Genomic DNA, 16,778 nt, shown 5'->3' with positions numbered 1-16,778 from the left:
AGTTACTTAATTTATTTGCATTTTCCATAAAATATATACATAATAGTCATAATTTTTGAAATGAGCGTTTAGGGTGGTCTTAACCCTGGAATTATGGAAACTTTTGAGCTATATTGTTGGTCTAAAGTATATAAAAGTATTCGTATTTAAAATAGCAACGATCTGATAAATACTAATTTTTGACTAAAAATGTCAAAACGGGTATTTGTTACCAAAGTTTTTCGTTTAACGTAACAAAAAAGATCTTGGGCCATTTTTTTATATTCATTTTTAAAAACTAGATGTAAATATCTAAGAGCTTTTTTATTTTGTTGAGTTTTGACCAACTTTGAGAAATTTGCACCAAAAATGGTCAAAAATGCTTAATTTTTAAAGAAATCATAAAAAGCCTGGTTTTTGCCCAAATTTCAACCAAAACAAAATTGTGAAGTTGGGTCAAAATTCAAAAAAAGAAAAAAAATGTTTCTTAAATATTTTTATGTAGTCCTTAAAAAGTAATTAAATTACTTTTAACGAACAAACTTGAAAAAAAAAAAAAACACGTTGTTTTTTATTTATTTTAAATTTGACCTCACAGATGAAGTTTTTGCCATTCTAAATTATGTACACTTGAATATACCAAAAACTTAGCAGTTATGAGGCCCGAGAGTTTCCATTATTCCAGGGTTAAGACCACCCTTAATTAAGTCGCAAGTTGGCAGTTTGGAGACCCATGGCTGCTGTTCTTTGTGTGCTTTGTTTGACGTGCACCTGCCACCTGTGCAAACTGGAAGTATGAATGGGACATTCTGTGTGCAAGTAGTATGTCCCTTGTTAATGGAGCATGGCATGCACAATAGGGCATCCGAAAAGAACATACTGCTGGCTTGAACGTAATCCATCAAACATCAAAGAACATTCCAAACCTACCAAGTTGCGACTTTACGCTCATTGTGTGGGAGTAGGTCACAAATTTGAACACAGTTAAGATTACGATATACGACAACCATGCCATCTCGTCTGAAGAATGTAATATAAGCAGACTGGGAACTTGTTGTTTGGCCTTAGAATTCTAGGTGCATGAAAAGATGCAGATTTCCATTGACACGTTTGTATACATACATATAGCTACAAAAAGACAAAAACAAAATCATGAAACATTCAGTCTGATATCTACATACATTTTGAATTTTGTCGTGCGTTTGTTGATGTTGAATTGGAAGAAAATAACTGCTTATAAAGTTACAAGTAACAATCATGGGTTTAAGGAAGACAGTCCGATCGTTAACCTCGTGCCAATGTTTTTTCCATCAAAATAGAAATTTTAGAATCAATGAAAAGCCCATACACTGGTCTCAGCGTGCTCAGCCAAGGACAAGGACAGTGTTTGTGCAAATATCCCAACAATTTTGAGGCTGATTGATTAATTGGCAACTTTCTAATACGACTGAAATCAGCTGAAGCGCGGTTAGTTAATATGTGCTGTACAATCTCTGCTGGGATTTGATCAATAGTAAGTTTTGCCACTGCTAGTACGTTAATGAGCATTCTGACCCATTTTTAAGCATGACGAGAAAGGATAAGTGTATTTAGACGGCAATTTTTGATCATTTTTAATACGGATAGTCCTCAAGCTTACCGCCACGAACCAACGAGAGTGTCGTCCTGGTAGCCATTCCCGGTACCATCTTCCCAAATATATCCGTTATTCTCACCGAATGCAGAAGAAGTGAAAGACATCCGATTAACGGTGGGATAGCTTTCGGCATAATCTGCAAGAAGTTGCTTCAAACCTGAATAAAATTATATGCGATAACATGTGAATGAATAAGTGAATGTATTTGTAAAGCGCTCTTATTACATAGGAAACCCAAGCATGAAAACACCAGCTAAAAATGAACCGAGGAAATGGTCCTAAGCACAGTGAAGATTAAGTTCTATACTATGATCAGCTCGTAATACACGAGAATTATTCGGTGTTTGTTACTGCGCGAGTCAATAAGTCCAAAATTTACTCTCGCGTAAATTCACAAACGCGCGTGTTATTCACGCAATACACAGAGCGTAGTTGGCGTACGGTGCTGCGCCCAGCTGTGTGTACGCCATTCTATATCAATACACGATGTTTTGAGTTCCGCCTATTACGAGCTGATCAGAGTATAGCTGGTTTATAAGCATTGATGATATCAGAAAATCAGGTGAAAGACCATTTAGACATTTGAATATAAGATTTAAAACTTTAAATACAATGCGTGCATGAATGATCAGCCAGTTGAGTTATATCATCGAGGCGGGGCTTTCAAAACACATAGCATCTTCGACCAACCCTCCCCTTCAGCCCCAATGTCAAAATTGTGCAACATACCATTGAATGTATCTACAAGGTTTCTGGAGTATTTAGGCCTATATAGCGCTCGCACGAAGTTCCTGGAGGTATATTAACAGGTAGAAGTCTGAAAAGGCCGCTTCTCGTCACCCATGACAGAGACAAACCCTGTGCAGTATCGGCTATGAGTCCTGACAACACACCAGCGCGCGCGGGTGTCCTCTATTTTTCAAGTGTCCATGCCTTTGATCGAACTTCACAACCTAGCTCAACCAGTGATTAATTAATCCTAACCCGACTAAATATCGCAGAATACCCCAAGCGGGTGCCTTCCATGCATATTAGGGTTAATAATTGCCTATGTGTATTACACATTGCCAATGTGCATCTTGAATTAAAAATTGAGATATCAAGCAATTTAAACATTTACCTTCTTTTCCAAATCCAGGTGCTAGTCCATTAAGCACAATTACACAATCGTCGGTGTATAACTCTTCAGCAAAGGCAGAATAATCACCACTTGCAAACAATGTTGATAATTTCGCATTAAATGCTTTGAGCTCGTCTCCAAGGGAAGGATTTCCTTTGTTCGGTGCTGAAAAAAGTGACGATGTCAGTTTGAATAAAGATCCGCGAGGATTATATCATCATGTAACAAGGAATATGTTTAAAGGAATATCTTTTTTTATTTATGATGCCTTTCACCGTTTGGAGGGGACATACAATCTATCTAGGTCTAGGAGTTGCTGGATTGGTCAGTTCGGCACTATTTAAAACTGTGCTTCAGTTCACATTCTTGCCCCTCCTAGCTACGCCACTGGATATAAATAATAGGTCACATATCAATGAATATGAGGTATACATTATGATGCGTGTTTTTAATTTATGGCAACACAATTTGTTATGCTACTAAGCTAATTTTACAGCATGATGGTCTAACCAATGGTGTAGATACATATAGTGTGTCTCGTCTAAACACTCAAATTCAGTTGAGTTAACGCCATGTTGCATTGTAAAGCGGCAGATACTGATATCAGTGCATTTACGCGGATGCGTCAGCAGCGTATGGACAAATCGCTCTTCTACGCGAGTGCACACGCCCCTTTGGATTAGGTTTGCTCGTGCGATTCTAATCTGCAGCTCTATAGATTGGTGTACAGACATGAAAATTATATTTACCCTTCTAACATTCTATCACCTCAAGTCGCACATTTCCGTCAAATATAATCCAAGTACCCCAGGGAGATAATCAAGCAAAACAACAATTTGGAGTATCATTACCTATCCTTATCAATTACCTATTATTCTGATCATTCACTATGTGTCAGAAGTATATACATGTGAACGAAATGTGAGCTGAGCCAAAATGTACCTATACCGTAAAAACTCGATAGTTAGCATATGTGCTTACTATCGAGCGCTGTTAAAACATGCGAACATGAAGAGCCCCATCCACAAAAGTGTAAAGGGGTTTGAGCAAATCATCAATACACATAGTTATATACGAACAAGTAAACCTGCAAATTTGCGTCTCAACCCCATTAGCTCAGTCGGTAAAGCGTCGGACTATGGTGCAATTTTATGTTTTAAAAAGCTCTTGATAGTAAGCACATATGCTAACTATCAAGTTTTTATGGTATCTATACTGTCAGAGTCTCAAAAAAGGCGGGCAACCATCCATTTAATTCCCTCGGTTGGTATATTTTTGCTGTGCCTTTGGTAAGGAATCTCTGATATTGAAATAATAAACTAAAATGCGTTACAAAAATACAAACATTTACCTGTTAATAGCTGACACGAAAATTTTCCACCATCCTTCTGTTTGAGTTCCTCACAATGCTTAGTACATCCCATATGGGTAAGTGTGTCCGAGACCACAACGCATTGATTGCAGAGTGCGATACAGTCCTCCATCTCGCAATCCGCATACACGCAAAACATGATGAAAATACCAACAACCATGATGGCCAAGTTCCTCTTCATTTTGACTGATTACTATTTGGTTATTTGGTTTCTGTAAGTTATCAAACACAATAATACAGAAAAATAATGGAATTCCTTGTGCATATAATAATGTACAAACGGTAACAATGGAAATTATACATTGCAATTTTGTTTCTCGGGAAAAAAAAATTAAAGATACCATGGCAACAACATTGTTATATGCAGTGGAATCAGTAATATCTTGGCTAACAGAAAAACTTTACTTGGTTTCTTTACTAGTTCAGGCTCAAACTCCGTGCTCTTTAAACTAAATTGTCCAGAAAACTAGTTGGTCACTTTGAAATGTTCGCGCATATCAAGCTGGCATTGCGTATAATCGACTTTCATGAATAGCAATTGCATTTTCGCTTTTCAGTGAGAAATAAAAGGGGTCCTGGCGTAAATGTGATATGCAACTGAATTAATATCGTGGGTAACAGAAAAGCTTTACTTGGTGTCTTTCCTCAAGCGCTATGATGTTACTTAATCGCCCGAGTTAGGCAGCTTTTTGCCAATTTTATACAACAAGTTTATACCACGTGCAACGAATTCTTATGCTAATCGTCAAAGATCTCAGAACAAAAGCAAAGATTTTTCATGTTCATCTTTTACTTAATTGACATTCGTAAATAAATAATTTTGATATTTATTTCAAAATACAACTTCAATTATACCACCAATTAAAATTACACATCTTATGAGCACCGACCAGATGGTACAAGATTCAACTCAATTCAGTCACTTTTGCTACACAAAGACACAAAAGTAGCCTAAGCTGCTTTATGACAAAACACAACTGGCCATATCTTGTCTCGCAGACCACCAATTTTATTAAAACAACGCTCCTGTAGTAGGTAAAACAATTACCTTGATGACCAAGTTAAATTCAATACGGTACAATGAGTAAGTGACATGTTTGCCTAATGTTATTTTCTAAATAATTGTATTATCGACCATAGTATCGACTGGGATGGTGTACGCATTCTCGACCGTGAAGAAGACTGGTTCAGGAGAGGGATCAGAGAAGCGATCCAAATAAGGAGAACTGGCAGCGACCTCAACAGAGACCGGGGCGCCATGATCTTCCAGTTGTTTACAACAAGATTTTGTCACTTGACCAAAACCAATCAATATCTGGTAGTCAAGAGGCAAGTCAAGTGGAATAATCTCTTCAGTGGCTAAAGAAGACCTGTAGATGCAGGTCGCAAGCTACCACAGCTCTGCAAATAGTAAGTCTTGTGACTGTTGTTTTAAATCAACTACTGTACAATTGTATTATTGTATTTGTTACAGCCTGTATAATATGCACACGACAGAAGTAAAGAAGAATTATGAAGAACTTTAGATGCGTACTGTTGGTTGAAAGGTAAAGATTATCCTTACTTTTAGAACAAGAGCTTATATTTTGTTTAATACACTTACCCGTAAACAGTTGATGTGATCTAGGTATCTAGTTTGGTTGATGTCCCCAGAGAAAATGATTGTTAATATATAAAAAAAATTCTTATCTACATAACTTTATAGGTGATAAAAATATGTTGCTCAGGAGCGCAGCGTTTGATAAATGATTGTAAATCAAAAATATTCTTACCTATATAACTTCATAGGTGATAAAAAGATGTTGCTTAGGGGCGTACCATTTGATTTCATAGGAAGTCATGAAAAGCATGAAAAACATCACCCACTACTAGACGAAAAAAATTAATATTTCACCCCACCCATGAGTAAAAAAACAACCGCCCATCCATCTCTGTATTAAGGTATACATTAAAATTGAAAATAAAAACAAACAATTTCACTCCCTTAAAAACAATATGTTTAAAAAAATTTTAATTAATAAAACGAAATGTGTTTGATGTCATTTGTTTCTCTTCGCTTCGCTTCGCTTAACTTGAAAATGATTTTGATAAAATTCGAGTTTCAAAACTCGAAGTTGCCCAAAGTTAGCCAATAATATAAGTTTTAAACGCGATGTTGGCCAAAATGGTTCGGTTTCGCGTTTGGATAACCTTCCGTTTTTGTGATTACCATATGTATTTTAGTTGCTCTATAGTGTAATTAAATTAATTAAAGGAATTCGTCAGTCTATTTAACAACTAAACTATTTTGCACAAAAATAAGCGTATCCAAAGTTTAGACACTTAAAACATATTAGTCCACCATATTTAGCGTTCGCAAGAAACTTTGGCAGAAAAACAAGTGTTGGGTCCCAACAAACTTCACGGTCTATGGTCCATCTAGGTACATCTAGACCTCTCAACTCTGAGTAACCCTGTATCTCATGTAAAAATTATCACTCGCGTACACTCTCCCTTGCAAACCATATTTTTGGACACTGCGAATCTTCATTTTGTTGTTGGAGAAAACCAACATAAACAAAACGAAAACAGCGTGGCGGCCCATTGTCTCCATTGTATATATTAAAGGAGTATTTCGTGATCCTAGCATCCTCTATTTATGTCATTTTTCATTAGATATCCACGAAAAAACCTATTCCCAAAATTTCAGTTGATTCCGATTTTGCGTTCGCGAGTTATGCATGATTATGTGTATTACACTGCTCCATAGACAATGTGTTGTAATTTCGTTCTGGTTCACCAGAACGAAATTCAAATTTCACGATATCTTTGCTAAACGAATTAATCTGCAAGAAATATTTTGTACATAAACATTATGTAGCCAGAGGTTTCCAGTGATATAAAAAGCTCAACTTTTTTTGAGAAAAGTGGGGGGATGAGGCTGTGGATCACGAAATGCCTTTTTAATTGACAAAGAAACTAAGCTAGGTGATAGATGAACATATGATGATCATCATGATTAAAGAGGCTCAATTAATGTGACTCGATTTGATTCACTCAGGCAAAAGTCGAACATTTTGAAAGTTGATACTACCATTACCAATTTGCTCAGTATCTACACTTACTTATGTCGAATCCCCAGGCAGCGTCAACATTGCAATTTGCACACGATTGTTTGATGGCATGTTGAAATGTATTCATTTTAAAGCAAAATTTAACAGTGATGGCGCTATTTATCTTATTTGATCTAATGGTATTTAAACATCATAAAAATGAGCAACATTAAGCAAGAACATGTTCAAACTACTTTTTTTTACAATGAAATGAAAGGATTCGTTCGTATCTATCTTGGGCTAAAGTAAATTTAAAATTAATGTAAATAGCGCCCTCAATTTGCACACAAATTATACAGTTTATATAATAAAACTTACCATAAAAGGTAGAAAAAGATGAAAAAAGGACCTAAGTTAAAGCTAGCTTTAAAAATGTAAGTATATTAGTGTGATAGTTGTTGGTATTGTGAATGTATAGAATTGAAAATTATGAAATATTTTGTTACATACATAAAAAATGATCACATCAAACAACGTGTGCACTACAAAAATCGCCTGTTGCGACACAACTTTAAAATAAAAGTGTGGTGCAAAATTGCAATGACACATTATTCTGACTTTATACTAAAAGTGCATCCAAATGTTAAAAAAAAATCGAAGACTGTCGCCAGGTCTCTTGATTACTTGTGTGCAAAGTTATGAACCTTTTTCTCCTCACTTTTTGCCTATATCTTATTTTCACGGTTGTTTGATGGTAGAACTCTATTAATTTAAGCAAACTGAAGCAAACTTTTCGTTATTACATGGGTCCCCGTTAATAAAACGCCCTCCAGAGTATATCAGATTTTGATTTCAAACATTTGGCCGCAAGAGGGCCGAATAATATATCCAAAATAGTTGGTTATACAGGCAATAATGTTTATTTGCGTATTTAAGCGCACAGTCCACGTGCCGCGTATGGAACATCGCAATATCTCTACTCTCCCGCAGAGCTACTCCACCACCTGAGCCTTTGAGTTCATTGACTTCAAGGCGCGCGCGCCAACAGTACAACTATGTGGACTTAAAGGGCAGGTCTATAGCCAAAACAAGTTTATCTCTATTCGAAGAGATTAATTATTACATTACAAGTTGACACTTGTTGCAATTTTTTTTTTGTGCGTATTTCTCCTGAAAAAGGGGAAATTGTGTGGGTAAAGTTCAGCCTCGTACGTGTTCTTCCCCGTTTGAAGCGTACGTGTTCTCCCCCGTTTGACTGATGACGTAGGTAAATGAAGCGGACACTTTATCGTGCTCTCATCATACAATCACAATCACTTTGACAAGTTTGACATTAGCAACAATGAGTTGTACTATCACTTACCATAACAATGCTGCATAACAATATGCACGCTTTTGTTCTCTTTCGGGAACAAAGCCCACACAGTAATTGTTACTATGCGTTTGCTTTGTATTATTTCATCCAACTGAAACTATAGCATTGCAATATACAGGGAAATCAGATGAGTTTATGAACTAACACGGTTTATATGCTAGTCTCAGATGAAATTCTAAGCTCAAATTATGTATTTATTTTTAGGCCTAATATTTCTCATGATATTGATATACATATGAATTGCAATATCAGAATTGTCTAATATATAAAAAAGAAGCGGCTGATTTTATCCCTATGTTTAAAAACCATGAAATTTGTAATACATAATTTGGAATTTTTTTCTGTGAACAGCAACAGTATACGTTCTGTCCATTGAGAGCGTTTATAGTCCCTTTTCTCACAGCGGGCACATCTCATTTCATGACGTCACCGGTTTTCTAGGCCAAATCTGTCTCGTTCGAAGGAACTCACCGCTTAAGTTGGTTTTTGCGGAATATCAATTATTTACGTGTTATTTTCTCAAAAAATGAGTCATTTTCATTGTCCGCATAATATTAGCTTGCCAATGATATGATGTTGTTTTTGCTATAGACCTGACCTTTAACAAGCCGACTACGCGTTCATCAAGGCTTGCATGGCCAATGCGTTCAAATGTAATGATACAATTATGATGGATGCAATTATTGCGAGTGTACTGTTTTTGGTCAGTTCTTACAGGCCGACGACAAAGTCGGGTTGTTCTGTCTTATTCTTTCATTCTTATAACCTCATAAACTTATAACGAGCCGTCGTAGCCATATGCTTTAGGCCAATTTGACCATATTTGGTCACAAGGACCATTGGGTGGAGGCACAAATGTTACATGACCAACTCGGGGTCAAAGGTCATCCAAAAGGTCACTATGGGCAAAAATGATTTTTCACTAAAAATACTTTTTCTGCCACATATTAAATAACATTTTAGAACACGTTGCAGGGGTCAGGTTAAAGTTTATCTGGGGTCAAATCTTATAATTTCATTTTCTGGATATCTGTAAGGGGTGTGGGGCTCAAACTCAGTGACAACAAATCTCATGATCAGGGGCACATTCTGCAGGGTAAGGTCAAGGTCATGCAGAGGTCAAATTTTAGAAATTATTTTTTTGGACATCTGTAAGGGGTACGAGGCTCAAACTCGGTGACAACATACTTAATGATCATGGGAATATGTTGGAACACTTTGCAGGGGTCAGGTCAAAGGTTATCTGGGGTCAATTCTTATACTATAATTTCATTTTATTTTCTGTAAGGGGTATGAGGGCTCAATTTCGGTGACAACAAACCCATTACCCGGGAAACATTAAGCTCAAAGGTCAGGTTTAAATGTCATTAAATGGTTACATGCCTTGCGATTGTCTGCGCTCTGTGAGCGCAAATTATCCTAGTTTATTTTCTGTTTAGGCCTATGATGAAAATAACACTTTTCTTATTATTTGTTAATACCAGATTACCATCATCATTGTTAATTTCAAAGATGGTTTAATAGGTCTTGTTAAATATTATGCACATGTTATTCAGTATAAATCAATATGGCAACAGAAACAAATAAAAAAAAAGAGACTCATTTTCTTACCAGAGTACCAACGTCGGTACTCAGCCGCGGAGTACCTGTCAGTGTCGGTACTCCGGGTACCTTCGCAGTACATACACCACGAGGTATGCGTGAGTTGTAGCCGGGCCACAGAGGTTTTGTGACCGACGTAGTTGCTCTATAGTAGCAGTACTCCTACTCTCATAAAAATTTTGTAGTGTATAGTATGGTCAAATGAGCTGTCACCGCCTTATTATTGCTAAAACGTTAATTATGATCGGTTGTTAAAAGAGACTGTACCAGAATGGTCTCATGACTATAGCTGGCAGGGGCTATTTTAACGTGCCTCATGGCACGTTCGTGCAGTGAGAATAAAAATCCGTGCAGTGAGAATTACAAATCCGTGCTTAAAATATGTCTATACTTTTCAAGTTTCAACCCGACCAATGACTAGGAAATTAAGCTCCTTACAAAATAAGACTGATGGAGATTGAAAATTCTCTGCAAAACAAGTTTGTGGCAATCAATCAAACATTCATTTTGAGAATTCAAGCAAGTATCTCCTTACAATACACCTGGCAATGCCTCAATTTTCCCCTAATTTTTCGGCCACTCGTGGGTGAAAACCTCGGGGAGATCAGATGCGCAATATAGGCAACAAAAGTTATACCGGGAAATAATTAACTAGAATATTATTTATTGTATATCATGATTTGGGGGCAAAATAGAGTAAATATATTTCAAATTGTCCCGTCTTTACACAACATAATCACCTTGATTTGGGGTTAAAATGGAAAGTTTTCTCGTGCTCCGCGCACAATTGTCCCAGTAGAACGGGCCAAAACGCTGTCCACCCCTAATACACGCACTGGGGCGAGAGCACAGACGAAAGAGCAACAGACCGCGTACAACCAGTCAAAGTCCCTGTGCATTGTATGATGTGAGTTCTCGCATATTCATGAGGACCGATTCGGGGTTTGTGTGTGTTTTTGTATTATAATTAACATTTTAAAGCATAATACCGTTTGGTTAACTTCCCAGCAAACACAAAACGTTTTCGACATCATTCGCAAAAGGTTATAAAAGGTTGTCAGAAAACGCTTAAATGTCGGGTTATATAAAGGGTACATTAATGGTATAAAACGTTTTCATAACATTAAATAACATTTGTTGGTAATTTACTGCACAGCAAACACAAATGTTTTACAGAAAACATTTAAATGTCGGGTTATATAAAGGGTATAAAAACGTTTTAATAACATTCCAAAACTTGGTACAAATCATTCTAAACAGAATGTTATTTTGGGATTGAAAAAATATTTTGCAAAAAATGTTTGCCCAAAATATTTACAATAACGTTTTTAAAATGTTTTTCACGACCTTTATATAACCCGACATTTAAATGTTATTAAAATGGTTTGTAAAAAACATTTTAAGAACATTTCTATGTTTGCTGGGTGCAAATATTTTAACATAATGTTATTTAAGTGTTGACAGAATATTTGGAAAATATTCGAAAACATTTTAAAAATATTGTGGTAGTGTGTTTTCATACAAAACGTTTTAAAACGACTTCATGACCTTTATATAACCCGACATTTTAATGTTATTAAAACGTTTTTACCTAAACCGAAACCCAAAATATAACTTATTTAAAACGTTTTAAAAACGTTTTTGTGTTTGCTGGGTTGATATCAGTAAACCAGTCTATACGCAGGACAACCAATTCTTTTGTTATGCAAGGCTCACTCAGTCATTTAATGAGGCAATACAAACGATCGAATTTGGTGTTGAAATGAGCAAAATTTTGAGTTACACCTTTTCAATGTAAAATTAATTTTCTCGGCCAAATGAAAAGCAATAATTTTAATTTTTTCAGTAAATGTCAGGAAAAACTGCAATGCTTGATACTGTATTTTTTCAAATCCTAGTGTTAAACTTAGGCGTGAAATTCAGTCATTTAGTGTAAGATTTTCGATTTTGATAGGCTTCAACTCTGCCCGCGAGCCTTTTTTTGGATCAACCTTTTAACTTTTCAAAGTAATATAGTTCGCTAAAGAAGGATTTTTCCCAACTTTCTAACGCACATCACCGTGAGTGATATATCATAGTTTTGTCAGAATTTCCGTTTTGATTCCATATTTTTTTACTACCAGCTGAAAAATTTTCAAATCCATGCGTGAAATCTTAGGCTAATACTAGCATTGTGGATCGATATCTCTGGGTGCCCGGCCTGGCCAGAACTTCAATATAGCAAAGAAATTACCTAGTGTTTCAATTGTCATGAAGGTGACTGGGTATAGTGCCTTTTGTTTGTGTTTGTTTGAAATTGCTTAAACCCACCGAAAGTCATTCGGAAGCAGCCAAAACAACGTTAAACATGGAAGTTTATAACAACCTATTATAATGACCTAAAGGAAAAATCATTTATGGCAACAATGAGCCTTGCATTGTAAGTCATGGTTAAAATGTGTTGAGTACCACCCTACCATCCCTACATACACCCCACTACCCACATCACACACCTCTGCACCCACCCCACCCCCAAATAAGCCTACATAATATTACATACCGGTACCTAATAATATTTATATAGCACGGCTATAGCTATACATTTAGAAAGTAGGTCCTATAGCGCTAAATTATGACAAATAGGCCTACACAAACCCGAACGCAAGTCTGAAGGGTGTAATGAAAATGCCAACCCGCGATGTGGGGGGTCATTCAAAATTCACCTGGAGATAGGAGGGACAGAAAATTAAAATCCCCTATAATAACACGCGAATTTTTCTAGGTTTGGACAATGGATTTTCCCATGGACCTCATCCTAGATAAATAAACAAACAAACAAACAAACAGACAAAATGGTTTTCATAATCATGGAATCCATAGCCCCTATAAATTGAAATTGCAGGCTATCACGGGAGCAAATTTCCAAAATTCACCTCATTTACCAGAACATCCAATTGGGGATTTGGGCTACCAAATCGCTGGTCAGGCAATCCTGGTTTTCAATGGAAAAGGGACCTGGTTGACAACAATTATTGAAATATCGATTATTTCTGCTGGTTGCTCTCGAGATAAAGTACTGAGTTTGACATTTTCGGAGCATGAAGGGAAAAAGGGTAAAATAAAAACGGAAATCCTGACAAAACTATAATATATCGACCCACACGATGTTCCTTACAGAGGTGGGAAATATCTTTCTTTAGCAAACTATATTAGTTTAAGACGCTCAAAAATTCCGTAAAAAGCTCGTGGGCAGACTAAAGGCCTATAAAAATCAAAAATATCACACTAAAAGACAAAATATGATGCTTGAATTTTAACACCAGGATTTAAAAAAATGTATATCCAAGCACTATGTTTTTTACTGACATCACTGAAGAAAAAAAAAATTGCTTTATATTTGACCGAGAAAATAAATTTCATAGCAAAAAGGTGTATCTCTGAATTGTGCTGATTTTAACATGTATCGATCGACTTTTAGCGCGACTATGCATTTCTAAAGAATTGGTTGTCCTGCGTATAGACTGAAACCACCTGTGTACTTTATCGAGCTGCAGCTAGGTATTAAAAAAATTCTGATAAACATTTTACAGAGATTGTAATTTTATGACGTTGCTTTTATCGAGCTGTAAATTTTTAAGCATAATACCGTTTGGTTAACTTGATATCAGTAAAGCAGCTGTGTACTTTATCGAGCTGCAGCTAGGTATTAAAAAAATTCTGATAAACATTTTACAGAGATTGTAATTTTATGACGTTGCTTTTATCGAGCTGTAAATTTTTAAGCATAATACCGTTTGGTTAGCTTGATCATACTGCAGTTACTGTCCGTTTTCCTATACACAATACACAGTGCTCTCACCATTGACGCGCGACCTTTACAAATAGTGTATGTTAGAAGTATATTGCATTTGCCTAGTTAACATCACTGTGTGAAAAATAACCGGCCAATATTTAAACTATTCTCCAAACTTCTAGCAAATATATTTCTCTAACATGTCCTAAAATTACAGCTAGGTTAGATGTTCAGAAATAGTCGCACTTTCGTAGAATATGAGTGAGGGCAAAGCATAGCTAGCTCATAGCTAGCCAACTCCCCGTGTTAATTGAATGGAGATTTGACCGAAAATATTGAGCTATATTGGTAACGGACCGCTCCGTTCTGAAGGATGCCACAAAAAAACGGTACAAGCTACATTTAAACTATTCTATGAAATTCTAGAAAATATAGTTTTGTAACATGTCCTAAATTTTTAGCTAATTTAGGTGTTTGGAAATAGTCGCACTTTTGTGTTTTAGGAAGGACATGTAAACGACAGATAACACCAAAAATATGAAGAAATTATTTCTAAACCGTGTTAAGTCAACAATCATTATGTTGCTCATTTTCAAGAATGCTGGTTAACAAAAAGCAGGCCATTGTCTCATTTCGTGAACAAAGGTCCACATACCATTGTTTCCTTGCGTTTCCTTTATAATCAGTTACCCAACTGAAGCTGTATTATAGCACCTCATAGCGATACCGCACATATAAAACAGACACATGTGCACAACCAGAGAAGATCCGATTTAATCAGTTGAGCTGTTTCAATGAGTGTTATCTTGGTTTAATAGCTTTTAATGGGGTTTATGTCCTGCAAAGGTCGAGATGAATTCTACTGTAGACATGACTGCATCATGTATCAGTAAAGCAGCTGTGTACATTATCAAGCTGCAGCTTTATAGGTATTAAAAACATTTCTGATAAACATTTTACAGAGATTGTAATTTTATGACATTGTATACACCTGTGTGCATGTTTACTTTTATCAAGCTGTACATTTTTAAGCATAATACCGTTTGCTTTTTAACTTGATATCAGTAAACCAGCTGTGTACTTTATTGAGCTGCAGCTAGGTATTAAAACAAATGCTGATAAACATTTTACAGAGATTGTAATTTTATGACATTGTATACACCGGTGTGCATGTGTACTTTTAGCGAGCTGTAACTTTTTATAAAACATAATGTATACTCCATCGTATGACAATAACAAATTGACAATGACAATAAAAAATAAGACAAAAATATTACATCATGTACACTTTAAAAGAAGACATATATGGTATATTCCCCACTTGTTTTATACATCTCTCGACACCCAACGCTGCAGCGGCCATAAAACGTCAAGTTTAAAAAAACCCGACATATAGTTCAAAACGATGACACTGACATTTGTAGAAAATGCATAAGTGAACACACCGTGTATTGATTTAGGGAGTTCTTAAAGTTCTGTAGTCATGTTGTGCACAACTTTACATGTACATGCACGAAATAGCCCTGGTCATGGGTATCTTCCTTTTTTTTTGGGGGGGGGCTAAATAGAGCAAAATTGCACAATTACACTGGTCTGCAATTGAACATTTTTCGCACGCTTTGCGCGAAAATGTCATATTGTCCGTATAACTTCCTCGAGTCAGTCAAGTAAAATCAAATTTTGAGATTTTCTTATAAACTGCTCATTCTGTTATGCTAGTTGGATTCCTTGTATCAGTTCCTTTCTAAAATTGTATATTTTTATATATTTCTCATAATTACAGTAAAAAACAATATCTACTGAGTACTAATAACCCAGCAAACACAAAAACGTTTTAAAAACGTTTTAAATAAGTTATATTTGGCTTTTGGTTTAGGTAAAAATGTTTTAATAACATTAATATGTCGGGTTATATAAAGATCATGACAACGTTTTAAAACGTTTTGTATGAAAACAAACTACAACAATATTTTTAAATGTTTAAAAAAATGTTATTGTAAACTATTTTTGCACACATTTTTGCCAAATATTTTGTCAATACTTAATATATAAAGGTCATGAAAACGTTTTTAAAACGTTATTGCAAAAATTTTGGGCAAACATTTTTCGCAAAATATTTTTTCAACCCCAAAATAACATTCTGTTTAGAATGTTTTGTATCAAGTTTTCAAGAATGTTTTTGGAATGTTATTAAAACGTTTTTATACCCTTTAGGTTAAAGACCACTTTAATAGGCTTGGGCGATACATTGAAATACGACGAGGAACTATTTGTTTTCATGGCATTCGAAAAGACTGCATTAAAATCGCTGAAATTGATCAAGTTATATAGCCAAAAAAGTACTTTTTAGAGTTTGATGCTTCAAAATGGTACATTTTCTCTCATTATATGACATTTTTGATGTAATAGTACCAAAATTGTAACTTTCAGCTTCGAGGGCGCACTGTCATTTTAAGGTGTTTACGGTTCAGTGCGTTAAAACAAGAAAAGTCTCAGGTCAACCTATGTAGAATTTTTGATCATTTGGCATCTAAATCATATAGTTTCACCTGATATTGGTGGCATTGAACTGTGAGAGTTCTGAATATGAGAAAACTCCACCCGAAATTAGGCATTTTCCCATTAAAACCCGTGTAATACATAATTAGTCGTATTTAACCTATATATAACCCGACATTTAAATGTTTTCTGTAAAACATTTTTGTTTGCTGTGCAGTAGATTATCAAAAAATGTGTTTAAGGTTATGAAAACGTTTTATACTCTTAATATACCCTTTATATAACCCGACATTTAAACGTTTTCTGACAACCTTTTATAACCTTTTGCGAATGATGTCGAAAACGTTTTGTGTTTGCTGGGAAGTACTGAGTCGAGGAAGTTATTCATACT

The 16,778-nt window shown here is 35.6% G+C and overlaps 1 protein-coding gene across 1 annotated transcript; it reads right to left on the bottom strand.

Moving 5' to 3' along the window:
* Positions 1-503: 503 nt before the first annotated feature.
* On the bottom strand, positions 504-4,299 carry LOC140169025 (uncharacterized). The gene is made up of 4 exons (XM_072192311.1): positions 4,087-4,299; positions 2,736-2,900; positions 1,619-1,772; positions 504-1,107 (listed from the first exon to the last, which is right to left on the bottom strand). The coding sequence occupies exons 1-4, from the start codon at positions 4,286-4,288 to the stop codon at positions 1,044-1,046; spliced, it is 585 nt and encodes a 194-aa protein (XP_072048412.1). The 5' UTR covers positions 4,289-4,299; the 3' UTR covers positions 504-1,043.
* Positions 4,300-16,778: the final 12,479 nt, after the last annotated feature.

The sequence above is a fragment of the Amphiura filiformis genome, chromosome 14 (genome assembly GCF_039555335.1).
Source record: "Amphiura filiformis chromosome 14, Afil_fr2py, whole genome shotgun sequence".
Lineage (NCBI taxonomy): Eukaryota > Metazoa > Echinodermata > Ophiuroidea > Amphilepidida > Amphiuridae > Amphiura > Amphiura filiformis.
The sequence above is the reverse complement of the archived record's forward strand: the minus strand, read 5'-3'. Positions and strand labels throughout refer to the sequence as shown.